Source organism: Falco cherrug, chromosome 4, assembly GCF_023634085.1.
Source record: "Falco cherrug isolate bFalChe1 chromosome 4, bFalChe1.pri, whole genome shotgun sequence".
Taxonomy (NCBI): Eukaryota; Metazoa; Chordata; class Aves; order Falconiformes; family Falconidae; genus Falco; species Falco cherrug.
Window position 1 is genome coordinate 38,896,880 of NC_073700.1, and position 14,751 is coordinate 38,911,630.

At 49.0% G+C, this 14,751-nt stretch overlaps 1 protein-coding gene across 1 annotated transcript in view; it reads left to right on the plus strand.

The window, feature by feature from the left end:
• The window catches only part of TRAP1 (TNF receptor associated protein 1), a 28,233-nt gene extending 15,013 nt beyond the window's left edge, over positions 1-13,220 (plus strand). Inside the window, exons 5-18 of the mRNA XM_055710341.1 lie at positions 1,295-1,366; positions 2,108-2,268; positions 3,922-4,031; positions 4,223-4,296; positions 6,702-6,857; positions 7,240-7,360; positions 7,488-7,557; positions 8,740-8,887; positions 9,414-9,599; positions 10,186-10,324; positions 10,847-10,932; positions 11,476-11,621; positions 12,011-12,083; positions 12,375-13,220. Of these exons, the coding sequence (XP_055566316.1) occupies positions 1,295-1,366; positions 2,108-2,268; positions 3,922-4,031; positions 4,223-4,296; positions 6,702-6,857; positions 7,240-7,360; positions 7,488-7,557; positions 8,740-8,887; positions 9,414-9,599; positions 10,186-10,324; positions 10,847-10,932; positions 11,476-11,621; positions 12,011-12,083; positions 12,375-12,476 (1,644 nt within the window). The 3' untranslated portion in view covers positions 12,477-13,220. The remainder of the gene's footprint in view (positions 1-1,294; positions 1,367-2,107; positions 2,269-3,921; positions 4,032-4,222; positions 4,297-6,701; positions 6,858-7,239; positions 7,361-7,487; positions 7,558-8,739; positions 8,888-9,413; positions 9,600-10,185; positions 10,325-10,846; positions 10,933-11,475; positions 11,622-12,010; positions 12,084-12,374) is intronic.
• The last annotated feature ends 1,531 nt before the right edge of the window (positions 13,221-14,751 follow it).

Below are 14,751 nucleotides of genomic sequence, written 5' to 3' on the forward strand. Positions count from 1 at the left end.
TTACCGCTCACAGGTACTCAAGTAGAGCAGAACTCCCACATAAGCAAGAATCACCTTTCACTTGGCTAATTTTCACACTGTTTTCGTCTTACAGAGTGGCTTAGAGGACCTGTAAGAGTGGCTTCTCAGGATGTTTCTGTCAGTTAGAGAAGCTGCTGGGATCTGGGAGAGGGAATGGCACTTGGTTTTCAGAAGTGGTGTCCTGCCCTTCTGAAAATTAGCCTGCCCTTTGCTTCTGTGGAAGGTGTGTGTGGAGCCAGTTTGAAAATACGTTGGACTACAAAGTGGGAGAGATTTTTGTTGGGATCCTGTGTGAGAGGGTGGCCATTTCTAGCTGGGGTTTGCTGTTACCCATATTGCCTTGGGGGCATGCAAATGTGCTGTGGCAACAAATGAACTTGCAGCCTGGTCTGAGGCTTGCTGCAGCCTTTTCTGGATGGTGGTGGCACAGGGTCTGCTGCTTGAGAGGTGTGCACTAGCAGCAGGGAGATGTTTATCTGCACACAGCAGTGCAAATCTGTATTAAAGTGGGGATCACAGCAAGCCACGTGCCTTTGGAGCATGTACGGAGCACTGTGAGGTGTGGCCAGTGCACTTGCAGCTGGGGTTCTCCTGTTCCTAGAGGCACGGTGATACCCAGCTCTCAGGGAGCTGGACATTGACAACTTCACGCTCCAGTCTTGTGGATCATGTAGGGGAGAGGAGGAAGGAAAAGACAAAGCAGATGGAGATCAGTGAATGTGGTGCTTGTAGACAAGGGTTTGCATTACCTGAGAGTTAAGGGATTCACTGCTCTGCCATTGATTCCTGGTGTGAGGACATCTGTTCCCCACCTGCAGGCTGGAAATAAGCTGGTTCTCACTGCTCCTCAACAGCCCTTTGGACCCATTCAGGGGTGGGAGCTGTCTCTGTATGTGCACGGCGTCTGGCACGGTGAGGCCGTGGCTGCAATGAGATCTCTCCAGCACTGTCACCCTGTGCATTTTTAGAGGCATGAAGAAACCAGCTTGCCTTGGTATGGTTTTGTCTTCTCTCGAGAAACAGCTTGAGTCTCTGAGCTTTCTGGTGGTTTACAGCCACAAGGCAGCTGTGGCTGCCCCTTGGAGCTGTGTGCCTTGTGAGTCCGCTGTCCTCATCATGTGCAGGTGGAGTCACAGCTGGAAGTCTGTTGTTGTATTTACTGCTCAGCTGGCTGGGAGAGAGTGGGAGTCAGAGGTGGAAGTTGCTCAGGTGCTGTTTGCTAAAGCAATGCTTCTCTACCGATATTTCAGCTACAACTGCTGTTTCTTTTCAGGACACAGGTATTGGGATGACCCAGGAGGAGCTGGTTTCTAACCTTGGTACCATTGCTCGGTCAGGCTCAAAGGTAACTTGGGATGAGGCACCCCTTCTTCCCCCCTTAGAAAAGTCTTCTCCAATTACAGCCACTTTTGTTTTCCCAGTAATTTCTCATTCTGTTTTGTCCCTTGGCCCCCAGCCCAGCTGGGAAATTACACCCCTCTCGGAAGGTGAAACCTGCCTGTGGAGACTTCTAGCTCTTAATGGTCTCTGCTGTGTGCTGTGGGAGGCCTATGGTGCCCAAGCAGCACTAATGGGCCTGGTGGGTAGTGCTGCTGTGCCTGGGTACCCACACGCCCAGATGCCTTCCTCCCAAAGCCATCATTCTGGAGGGTCACATGCTCACTTGGCATTCACCTTGTGTCTGGGAGGGCAGCAGCTGTGTCCTCGTGCTGGCAAGTTGAGATAGATATATATATGTGCCTGTTTTGGTTTGAGTTTTTTCACATCTCGAGTTACCATTTTAAGGTTTCGTGCTTCTGGTTGACTGAGGCCTCATTTGTTTTCCTTTACTGCTAGTGGCAGTGAGGTTGCCCTAAGCAATGCTCCCCTTTGCCAGAGGTGCAGTCCCTGTGGGAGAAACCCTTTCCCTTGGGCACCATCCTCGGATGATGCTGAAGTAGGAGATGAAGGTGCTGGAATGCCAGGCTGCAGTACCTGGTGTAGGGCTGCATCAGTACATGAGGACCACAGCTGGAGGGTGGACTGCAGCTTCCCCGTGGTACCTGAAGTCACTGTGTGTTGGTTTATCTCTTGTTTGTTCCTCCAGGCTTTTCTAGATGCTCTGCAGAGCCAAGCTGAAGCCAGTAGTAAAATCATTGGTCAGTTTGGAGTGGGTTTCTACTCAGCCTTCATGGTGGCTGATAAAGTGGAGGTGTTCTCACAGTCTGCAGAGCCGGGCAGCCCAGGCTACCACTGGTCTTCAGATGGGTAAGGCTGCAGAATGGGCTGGAAGCGTGGGGGGGTGCTGTGTCCAGACCAGGCACGGACTGAAAGCTGTGCAAAGCCAGATGGGGCTGGTGTGGTCTTTCATGAGTGGGTTTACTGGTTTCCATCCTGCTCAGATTATACATGGCAGTGAAGTGTGGCCGCATGTGCCATTGTGAAAACCACAGGGACAAACTTGCTTTGTCAGAGCAGGTGTGCTGTGGACAAAGAGAGTACCTGCCTCTTGTGTTCCTTCCCTGCAGGCAGCAATCATCTCCGCAGTGCTCCATACTGGAGGGACAGATTTCGTCTCTTTGGTCTGGTTGTCCCCTTTGTTTTTGTTTGAGGACATGCGCAGTAGGCAGGGCTTGGGCAGTGCTGTGGCTCTGTAGGCACTTGCCTTCTCTGAGTTGGATCTGTGTGCTTATCCTTTGCTTTTTTCTTGACGTTGCAAACATCTGTGATGGCAAAGCTGTGGACTGCTGGACCATGTTGAAATTGGAGCTTCTGGGGCTGACAAGCTCTGCATCCCCTTAAAATCTCCTAGGAATAAAGAACTTACTAAGTTATTTAAATTCTTGAAAAAACATCTTGTAACTGAGACATCAGACTATCTTGGGCTGCAGTCAAGCTGCTGTATACTGCAATCTGTATTGCTGTACACTTTGAAGGCTTGTTTGTCTGTCATCGCTGCTGCTCTCCCCTGGGTCAGTGCTCTCACCAGTGTTTGATCCCCATATGGCATTCACTTAGCAATAGGGTAGGAACGGTCATCCGGAACAGGCTGTCTTCAGCAGAGCACAGCTGCTTTCCATTGCCAGTTACTGCATACTCCAGTGGAGATAAGAATGAGGGCCCACAAACAAGTCAGAGTTGTTAAGGGAGAAGGCAGGAGCCTGGGTGTTGCAGTCACTGTAGGAAATGAAGGAGAGGAGTTGAAGGCTAGGCTCAAACAACCTGAAGTTTTTTTGAATCGTAGAATCACAGAATGGTTTGGGTTGGAAGGGACCTTAAAGATCACCCTGCCCTGGGCAGGGACACCTCCCACTAGACCAGGTGGCTCCAAGCCCCATCCAACCTGGCCTTGAGCACTGCCAGGGATGGGGCACCCACAGCTGCTCTGGGCAGCCTGGGCCAGCGCCTCAGTACTCTCACAGTGAAGAATTTCTTGCTAATATCCAATCTCAGTCTACCCTCTTTCAGTTTAAAGCCATTCCCCCTTGCCCTGGCACTACAGGCCCTGCTACAAAGTCTGTCCCCAACTTTCTTCTAAGCCCCCTTTAGGCACTGGCAGGTGCTGTAAGGTCTCCCCAGAGCCTTCCCTTCTCCAGGCTGAACCACCCCAACCCTCCCAGCCTGTCTGCACAGGAGAGTTGCTCCAGCCTGCGATCATTGGTTTTGTTTCCTTCTCAGTAGAGGCTGCTTGGTGTCTTTGCAGAGCAGTGTGTCCTAGATCTGGTGGCTCTGCAGGGAAGACAGCCACATGTTTTGGGGGCTTCTCGGAGGCACAGAGAGCATTCAGGCGTTCGAGATTCTTTGCCTTTTCCTCTGAGTGCTGAAGTGTTGTGTGTGCTCTTAGTTTAATAAAACCTTTTTATGTCTCATCATGGATGTATCTGAGGTAAAAGCTGACACAGTGTCTGTTTCTAATCCTAGTTCAGGAGTGTTTGAGATTGCAGAAGCATCTGGTGTTAGAACTGGGACTAAGATTATTATACATCTCAAAGAAGACTGCAAGGAGTTTGCAAATGAAGACCGAGTCAAAGGTGAGTGGAGGAGGGAGATGCTGTTACCTGCTGAGGGTCTGTGTGAAATCTGTTGGTGCTTCATGAGTAGGAGGTGAATTTACAGTGGTTTTCCTCTCCTGCAGCAGCACCTTTCACCTACTGTTACTGAGGAAATTCTTACTGTGTTGTTTTCACAAGCATGATTCTTCTGTGTCTTGTTTCCATTCCAGAGGTGGTGACAAAATACAGCAACTTCATCAACTTCCCACTGTACCTCAATGGGAGAAGAATTAACACATTACAGGTGAGCAGGAGGGCCACAGGCAGGTCGCTCATGGGGATGAACCATTATAATCTTCCACTGGAAAGAGGAAACGGCATAAAGCTGCTGCTGTCCCTAGAAATAGAGAGGGTTGTTCAGCATATCACAGACCCTGTAGTGATCAGTTAATTAGAAGAGGAGACAGTCACACACAAGTCATGCCTGGAGCTGCTTGTTGGCACTTGTTGGAGAGAATTCTTGCAATTAGCAAAGCAGTTTTTATTTGTAGTTATCGTCTGGATCTTCCCTTAATCAGAATTATAATTTCAATGCTTTATAGTACTTATTTGTACTTTAAGCTGGGTGACGTATTAGTGGTGCAGGGATTGCTCATATCACTGGTGTGCTGACACCTCTTGCTGCAGTTCTTTCTGTCCTTCAGACAGGGTAGCCAGTGATGGTGAATGGCTGATTTTCTTAGTGGCTCAGCTCACAGCCTGAATTTCTTCACAGCTCCTAGCTGAGCACTGCTTGATGCTGGTATTTTCTGACCACTTAAAATTATATTGCAGCTAGATCCATTTCAGTCAGAAGTTCTTGGCACACTTGCAGGAATCACCTAGGTGAAATTAATTATCTTTAAAACAAAAATCTATGAATCATTTTCTTCCAGCGGCTTCTTTTCTGGTTGTGTAAAGCTTCCTCACCTAAGAGAGCAGGTAGAGAGCATGTGTGTGGGTTTTTTGTTTCTTGGAATGTGGCACTGAATGCACAGACTTTCAAGACTGTACTTAAGTATTTTATCATGTTGATTTTTTTAAGGTTCTGTAATTTAGGTTATTAGTCACTGATATTTATTTGAATTCCTGCATAATAGTGTTTCTGTTCTAAAGGCTTTCTAGCTGTTTCCCTTAAATTGCAAAACCAGAAACAGATGTAGACAGCTGTTCGCTCTTTCTACCTGACAATCAATAGAACAGACTCCCTAGAGAAGAGTAGTACTAGAGCAAGGGGTGAAATGCCCTTAATAAGAGTCATGTACTTGTATCTTCTTATCAGAAAATGTTTTCCCTTGAGATACAGCAACAGCTTTATTCTCAGTATGCTCCCATTTCAGGCCTTTTCTTTATCCAGGATCTTGGGTTTGTGTTTTTCCATGCATGCACATCAGTTCACTGTAAACAACACTGTAGTTAGTTCCCTGGTGTGGATTTTCCCACATAAGCTCCTGAAGGCTTGCCATGTAGTGGACAATGTGGAATCAGGGGCTTTTCTGGTCTGTGATAACTGTAGCTACAAGGAAGCTTCTGGGAAAGCAGCAGTTTACCTAACAACAGCTGCTATAAAGCACCTTAGTACCCAGTTGAGTCTGTAAACCTACCTGTTATCTGCAAACCCTCCAGGACACTTGCGTGTGCTGGAAATGTTATGAAGTCACTTGGGGAACAAGGCTTTGAGGCAGAAGAAGCTTAAGGAGTGTGGCAGCATGGCAGAGCTGCCAGAGCTGTGAATCCCTTGGACTCTGGTAGGTGGAGGGTGGGCTGGATGTTTCTGTTGCCCCCAGTAATCACTCCTGTCACCGCTTAGGGCTTGAGTGGCAGAGTCGCCTGGCTGGAAACACAAGAGTCTTAGCTGAGTCCCAGTGCTTGTGAAATAGGCACAACCTTCCATGTCTTTGCTAGATGCCAGTCTTTTGCTGAGGTACTGAAAACTTAAATATGATGTGAGCATGGGCTGAACACTCCAGAAAGCGTTGCAGGGTTTAAAGCAGCAGCAGGTGGAAAGCATGGCTATGGGAAAGGACCTGGCCTGGAGCTCACGGCTTCAATTCACATGTTGATGTGTGGAGCAGTACTGCTGGAGCACTTCCTGACCCTGCAGCGGGGATGGCAGAGTGGTTCACAAAGCATCCCCTGAGCTGCTCTAAATCAGCAGAAAACAGGCAACCTGGGTTGCTTCACAGGCACTCGGCTGACCTTGTGGTGGGATAGCGACCTCCGTCAGGGAGGCGGGACAGTTGCAACGGACTCGCTTAAATTTCCACTTTTCTTTTGCTTGCTGGTCAGGTCTTGAGATACTTGACTAGTATTGCCAGTCTGCTGAGCTGTGGTAACCGTCCAGGACACTCTTCACCAGTAGCAAGCATGAGGCAGTAGAGGTTAGCCATATCCCTTCTGTTCTGGGCTAAACAAAACTGCCTTACCTGTGTTGCAGGACAAGAGTACCTCTGTGAGAGGGACAGTAATTTGTTAGTTTGGGATAATGTGCCTGAACCATGATACATCCCACTGCTCTCAAGCTGTGCAGAGGAGTCTGGCTGTTGGAAAGATCATATTTCCTTACTCCGGCATCCTGGCAGGAAAGCGTAGCTCTGAAAGAAGAGCCCTGCACCATGAGGCCACAGGTCTTGAGACCTGATGGGAACTCATCTCCCTTCTCCTCCACAGGCACTCTGGATGCTGGACCCCAAGGACATTGGCGAGTGGCAGCACGAGGAGTTCTACCGCTTCATAGCACAGGCTTACGACAAGCCCCGCTACATCCTGCACTACAAAACTGATGCTCCCCTCAACATCCGCAGCATTTTCTACGTGCCTGAGCAAGTACGTGCCCTTCTGTCCAGGGAACAGTGGGACATCTGCCCAGTTGCTATGGAGAGGAGAGAATAGGAGAGCTCCTTAGGGAAAGGAGGCAGCCAAGGCTGAAGAATGGCAAGGAGGAATATCCAGTGTGGCATCTCTGCAGCAGGCTGAGTGCCACAGGATAGTCGTGGGGATAATGAGGCATGACAGCAGTGGGAAGGTGGCTCAGATACGACCCTAGGGAAGACAGCCAAAATTTCAGTTCTTGTTGGGTTCAGCACTGATAGGGAAGACCACAGTGTAACCTGGTCAGTTGGTGCAGCCACAGAGACACTGCAGCACCATGTGCAGCTGTGCACCCTGCACAGTGCTGGTGTTACCCTTCTGTCTCTCGTTCCTGCAGAAACCATCCATGTTTGACATCAGCAGGGAACTGGGCTCCAGCGTTGCCCTCTACAGCCGCAAAATTCTCATCCAAACCAAAGCTGCCGACATCCTGCCTAAATGGCTGCGTTTTCTTAGAGGTGCGTGCTGGGACCAGGAACAGCAGGCCGTGGGCCATGGCTTCCACAGGGGGTGAGGCAAGGGGCTGCCTTTCGGAGCCTGGCACTCACGTTTGCCTCGCTGTTCAAAGATTGCTCTGTGTTCCAGGTGTTGTGGACAGTGAGGATATACCCCTGAATCTCAGCAGGGAGCTGCTGCAGGAGAGTGCCCTTATCAGGTAAGCAAGTGGTAGATCCTGTGGACTGCTGAGACTCTTGCAGTTTCTTGCTGGTTGAGGAGGGAACATTGTGGGATAGTTAGATGGGCATGGAGGGACCTAATATGTAAGCTGCAGCATTTCTGTCCTTGAGAATTTCTGTAGTCTATCAAGTGAGTTGTTCCTCAGCCATGCTGGTCACACCTCAGGATGCGGGAGCAGTGTCCTGTGTCATACAATCTGCTTGGGCCACGTGTCCCTCATGTCCTAGACTGCCTTTCAGTATCTCTGGTCTACAACAGTAACAGTGGATTTGCTGTTTAAATTGTCTGGTACCACCGAATGGTTTGGAAAACAAAACCAAACAGTAAGTCAGCTGTCAATACTGGGAAGCTGGGCCTTACCTTAGTGTCACCATTATTTATGTGTAGATCCTCAAACAGCACCTTGTGCCTCCGGTTTCCAGACTTTCTGCAAAGCTCTGCTGTGCTCGCACACACGTTTGTCAAAAACTGAGTGCCAGCCAGCAGGGTTTTCACTTGGTGCTGAGGCCCAGTGAAGCTGACTGCTGGCAGGCCAGTCTCCTGTAACAACCCCTGAGATCTGGCTTTGGTTCTTCCTTCCTTCTTGTCCTTTGAGTCCCCTCTCAAACATCTGTCGTTGTTGGAAGCTGAAGGAAATATAAGAGTAGGCTCTTACTCCTTAGCATCGGTGCCATTGTCTTGTTAGGTTTGCTGGCTAACTTTGTATTCTACAGCTGGTGAAATGCCTCTACCTTCACTACAGTCACCAAATTAACCCTGTCACTTCACAGTGGATTTTCAGGCCTTCAGAAAGGGTTCCTCCAAGCCGCTGCCTTGCCACATTTAGGGATAGCCATGGGAGTGAGACAGATGCCCTGTGCATAGCTGGTTATGTACTGCAGCCTCTCTGAGTTATGAGTCAAACCTTCAGTGAAGGTTTGAGCTTCAGCAGTACATATGTACCACAGCTCTACCTATCTCTCCAGCTCAAGAGCTGCTCCTGACTGAGAAAGAACAGAAGTAAAGCCATGAGGGAGAGGCAACAGTGGACCCAGAGTTTCTTCTTTGTCCTCACATTTGCAACTGCATCGCTAGAACACTGCACAGGGAGAGAGATGTTCACCTAAAATCTCTTGTCTTGGTCTAGCAGCTATCTTTAAAAGGCTTGTTTCTGCTGCAGGAAGCTCCGAGATGTTTTGCAGAAGAGGCTGATCAAGTTCTTCATTGACCAGAGCAAGAAGGACCCTGAGAAATATGCCAAATTCTTTGAGGACTATGGGGTCTTCATGAGAGAGGGGATTGTCACAATAGCAGAGCAGGATGTCAAGGTACCAGGAGTCCTGAAGAACTGCAACTGATGGGGAAGATTACTGGCTCCTGCCGTGACCTGGGAAGAGGGGGATGCTGCTTCTCTGTGAATCTTACATGCCTGTAACTTGTGTTCCTGGGTCTAACAAGACCTACAGATTCTGTAGTGCCCGAACTCGACTTTTTATGACTGGGTGCTGCTTCCCACTTAATTCAAGACCCTGCAGAGTCTCTGTACCCACACTGTGTTGTCAGCCCTCCCTGATGCAATGTGAACTACAACAAGCAATAAAGTAGGGCCTTCCCCTACTGTTGTCCTCTGCCTGGATTCCCATTTCCAGGAGAGCTTGACCTACACCCTGTCTAGGTCACTTTTCTGCCTCCTTAATATCTGGAGCAGGAAGGGAGGGACTCAGAAACTCCTGAACCTTTTTGGAGAGCTGCAAATAGGCCTGCATGCTACAAAGAGAATTCTTGGGGCTGGGAAGGTAGCCAGGTAGAGCTACAGTTGCCTGCCCTCATCTGACAGGAGGACGTTTCTTCCAGGAGGACATAGCGAAGTTGCTGCGTTATGAATCATCTGCCCTGCCTGCAGGCCAGCTGACCAGCCTGACTGACTATGCCTCCCGCATGAAGGCAGGGAGCAGGAACATCTACTACCTGTGTGCACCCAACCGGCACCTGGCTGAGCACTCCCCATACTTTGAGGCCATGAAGAAAAAGGATATGGAGGTGGGTGAGCGGTGTGCCATGGCCAGGGTAACACCCTGAGCTGCTACATCGGTGGTCAGGGCTTACCTGGATCTCAGAGCTGAGCAGGGCAGTGAGGCCTGTGATAGACCCCCACCACTGTGGTGCCTTTGCCTGGGCTCCCTCTGTCTTCCCTCAGACTGGCCAATGCAGTGTGAGGCCAGGAAGGACCCGTCACAGACCCCATGCAGGTGGGTTAGTACTTGTGCAGACGTGCTGACATCTGTTTCCTTCACTGAATCCCAGAGCAGAAGCCTAGTTGCTGCAGAGCAGGGCTGGTAATGGTGTTACAGGTGCGCTCTGCGGGCAGTGGCCCTTTCAGGATTGGAGTCAATGCTGGTTCTCCTGTTGCGTGGGGCAGCATGACTTGAGATACAGATCTGCCACCCATAGTAACAAAGCCCTCAAAGGGTTTGCTTTCATTTGGAGCCCTGAGCAATAGTCACCACGGGGTTGAACCTGCTTGTTTCCCTTCTGATGTTCTTGCTGTGTGGTGCAGAGTTGCCTTGGGAAGGAGGAAATGCTGTTACATCCCAAACAATGTGTTAGTGTCCCTTTTTTGCCACAGGTCCTATTCTGCTATGAGCAATTTGATGAGCTGACACTCTTGCACCTTCGGGAGTTTGACAAGAAGAAGCTGATCTCGGTGGAGACAGATATTGTTGTTGATCACTATAAGGAAGAGAAGTTTGAGGAGAGCCACCCAGGTATCATGAGGCTCCTCTGGCCGTTCCTTCTGCATGCAGTCCTGCTGCCTGGTGCCAGCCAGTGAGGGTGCACCTCCTCCAGTGCTCTTGCAACTCCTGAGCATGTGAAAAGAGCACTCCGTTCCGTCCTGCCATTCTCGTGCTCTGAGGCAACTTGCAGTTCTTGCAGATTCTTTTCATCCCACGTGACAGAAGTTTAAGCAATTTGCTAATTTTAACAGATGGAACCTCATACATAGGGTTTCCATGATCTGAGTTTTAACAACACACGTACATTTGGTGCTCTGATGGAGGCAGGCAGGTACTGGCAGGGCGTAAGCCTGGCCTCTCAGGGTATGGCATGGTCTGGGATGAGGGCATATATGTAGGTCTGTGCTGCACAGTGCTGCCTTCCCATTTTCACAAGAGAATAATTGGAAGAGAGAAATGGAAGTATGAAATGGACTGAGCTCAAGAGTAGAGCTCGCTGTCTGTTGGTGTGCTATATATGCATGCTCAGATGTGCCCTCTTTCCCCTGGCAGCTGCAGAACGTCTGACAGAGAAAGAGGCTGAGGATCTGATGGCCTGGATGAGAAATGCTCTAGGCTCTCGGGTCACTGGTGTTAAGGTATGTATTCCATGTCTGGGTAACTGAGTACAGGAGATCCATGGAGGTAACAATCTAGGGAAAAAAGGTGGCTGACTGCCAATCTGCTGCCACAGATTGATTTTTCTTTGGACCCTGAGAGAAATCACTCTTCTCCGTGCCTCCTTTCTGTAAATTATATGAATGCTAGCATTTGTCATTTGGATGGTCAGCATGACAGCAGAAAAACCACATCTTAACGTGTAACGAGCAAAGTCCATTTTACTGGTTTATGCTCAGGTTACCAGAAGGACAGGCTGGTGACTGCCTTGCCTGTGGGCTAGAAAGGCTTATTGGCAAGAAGTGCTTTGGGTCCAGCTGCAGGCTGCTGCCTGTGGACCAGTGGGGCCATTTGGGCCCCCAGCTTCCCTGCTGCTGGTTTAAGCAGCTTCTGTGGGGCTGGGACGAATCATGTGGAGGCTTGGTGTGGATCTGTGCTGAGGAGACTCTTGAGTCCTTGAACCTCCCCCACCTCTAACCCGTGTACGTTTTCCATCTTGCCACTGATCGCTGGTTTTGCCACAGGTGACTACACGGCTGGACACCCACCCCGCCATGATCACTGTGCTTGAGATGGGGGCTGCCCGCCACTTTCTTCGCATGCAGCAGCTGGCCAAGACCCAAGAAGAGCGTGCCCAGCTCCTGCAGCCCACCCTGGAGATCAACACAGGGTATGGGGGAACAATACCAAGTGCTAGGCCTGGGGCAGTGCAGTCTTTCTGGGATGGAGTCAGAGAGGAGGCAATTCAAGGCTCCCAGTTAGCAGAGCACTCCTCATTAAGTGCGGTGCATGCCTTAATCTGTGAGGCTTGCATGGCACAGTTGACATGAACCACACACCCACACTATATTCAGCCCTCTGAGGCCCATGGGGTTTATAGGGACAAGATAGGAGAGAAGAGAGAAGCCCCCAGAACAGGAGCAAGGAAGCTGGAGCTATTTTGGCCTTTAGGTAGAACCTTTTCTGTCCCACCTTAGCTTACCTGCTTATTGTGGAAATACATTTCTCATTGTGTCCAAAAATACCACGTCTGAGTCTTGATCTCTCTCTCTCTTACAGGCATGCTCTGATTAAGAAGCTTAATGAGCTGAAGGACAGTCAGCCTGATCTGGCCCAGCTGTTGCTTGATCAGGTGAGAGCCAGTCCTTCTCCAGAAGCGGCAGCATCCTCCCCAGCACTAGCTTGCAGACCACATGTGGCAGGGAACAGGGTGAAGCTCTTGTAGTGGGCAAGAATCCCATCCTTCTGTCGTCCCTACTCTGGGTGTTTCTGGTCCTTGTGGTCCATGTGTTTTCCTACTAGATGGCCTAGAAGACACGCTTGGTCTCAGCATGCAAGACCTGGAGAGTGACATTCACTTCCTCCTCAGCTCTCATGCAACTTGCTCTTGCAGTGTATTTAATAATGCTTTTTTCTTTTTCAGATTTATGAGAATGCCATGATAGCAGCAGGACTGAATGAGGATCCCAGACCAATGGTGAGCCGGCTGAATGAGCTCCTCACCAGAATCCTGGAGAAGAACTAAGCCCCAGAAGACTGAAGGATGAACTCTGTGCTGATCTTTCTTTCCTCAAGTGCAGTCACCGTGTCGGCTATTGCACCATCTGCTTGCAGGCCCGGTGCAGCAAGGAGTTCACGTGGCAGAGTGCTAGGGAGAACGCAGGGGGCTTCCAACCCTCACTGCACAGGGAGGAGCCAGTTGTAATTATTAGATCATATGTCATCAACCTGTTCAAAGTGCGCTGTTCTTAGTAGGAACAAAATGCAGAGGTTGCTGCTAAAACAATATGGTCAAATTTCTGACAAAGTCCCGAAGAACCTCATTTCATACTGTTTCTGAAATGGCCTTTCCCAAAACAGATGTTGGCAGCAAGATTCCCAGTTAGGTTTGTGAGTACACCCCCGCCACACACTGAACCGCTGTGCACCATTGTGCTCCGAACAGGCACTGGCAGAATTAATTTGTTAAGAAACCTCCACCTCTGACCAGGCAGGCGGAGTTTGCCAGCATGGAGATAGATTGCTGCCATTAGCAGATGCAGATACTGTTGGTGGAACATGTCAATACAATCCCATGGCAGAAAAGATGACCAAGCTGCTGGATAATTGAGTTCATCCTGGTCTTGCTGTGGAGAAAAGGAAGTAACTGGGAAACAGCTTTCTAGTGTGTGGCTTTCTGGAAGGTCTCCAGGGTTTTTGCCTCTTCTGTGGGATAAACTGCATGTCTAGCTGCTCTATATCTATGATAAATAAACTCTTCTTTTCCAGACCTTTTCACTCTTCTCTCTTCCCCTTACTTTTTTGATCTTTGTGTCTTTCAGCTTGTGATTTGTTGGTTCTTCTTTCTTCAGGGCATCAAGCACTGGACAGTGGTGGGAAGAGAGGGCTGTGAAAACAATAGTAGGTAGTAGCAGAGTGTGGAGGGAAAGCAGGAGAATCTGCAGCTACAAACCCTGTTAGCCTGGACTTTGAAAATTAAGTTTAGCTCTTTGAATCCTTTCTAAGGAGCAATGTCTGTTCAGCAGAGAGGCCTTTGTAACAGAAAATGCCATACTAAATTTCCCTCTGTGTGTCTGGTTTACACTGTGCAAACTGGTTTACAAGAACTCCTCCTCCTGCTCAGTGGGGACTCTGAGGCAGCCATGATATTTGTTTAGCTAGTCTTTAAATTGCCAGATTAAGATTCTGAAACTGGATTTGGTTAACTGGATGCTCTGCTGGACAGGACAGCCTCCAGCTCTTTAAACTAAAGGAAGCCTGGCTGTACAAAGAGGAATGAAAAGAGTCTGCTGCATTGATATATAAACATGCAGGAAGAATTACTAGATGATACATGGATGTGCAGAGGCTTGTAGGACGCTTGAAAGGAGCAATACAGTGTGGCCACTTCAGTGCAGGGTGTTTCGTGAACACAGACTGAAGAAATTAAAACCTTTGGTGAATTTCTGATGCTAATGACAGAGCGGCTGAGTGCAGTAACCTGCTAGCTGGTCACCTGGTGCTCACTGATGAAGTGCCTAAAAGTGGCATCTGTTGATACAATGCCTGAACTGAACCTGGATGCTAGTTTACAAAATTTGATGCAGTGAGAAGCAGAGTATGCTTACTGTGAGACAGTCATGAACCATCTGACATGTCTTTAGCCTCTCCAGTCCTGGGAATCCTCCAGGAATCTGAGCAGCTCTCGAGGTCCTCATTTTTTGCTATGAGAGATTTGTGACTACAAGATCAAATGAGATATTTGTTACTGGAGTGCAAACCTACCTTTTGTCACTGTACCCATCAAACACAGTGAGGATGGTGATAGTCCTGGGAACCTGTATACAGCAAGGAGCAGTAGCAGCAGTAGCAGTAGCAGGAGAGTGTTTTGACCCAAATCTCACATACTTTATCATGCTGCTTTGTCTAAGCTTCATCACTGCATGTGCCAGCAGCTTCTCCTGGCCCTCACCTCTCAGACCCAGCTTTCCGTTTTGTGAAGATTTGGAGGGAGTGCTGCTATATGAAGATTCTATGCGTGGTTAACAGAACACATCCCAGTGGAAAAGTGGGATGTGTGGAATCATGTTGATGACACAAGCTGAAGTGCTGATAGAAGTACAGGTGAGTCGCTTGAAAGCTAATCTGTAGGTGACTTAGTGTCTGAAAGGGCCTCCGCTTGGATGCGACAGAGGCTCTTTGGTAAACGAGCAGTGTAAAAGATGATTTCAAATGTAATGGTAAGCGGGAGGCATGGAAAGCTAGTTAGAACCTGTTTTTTCACTTTCTGCACAACCTTAAAATATGCTGTGCAAGCAGAG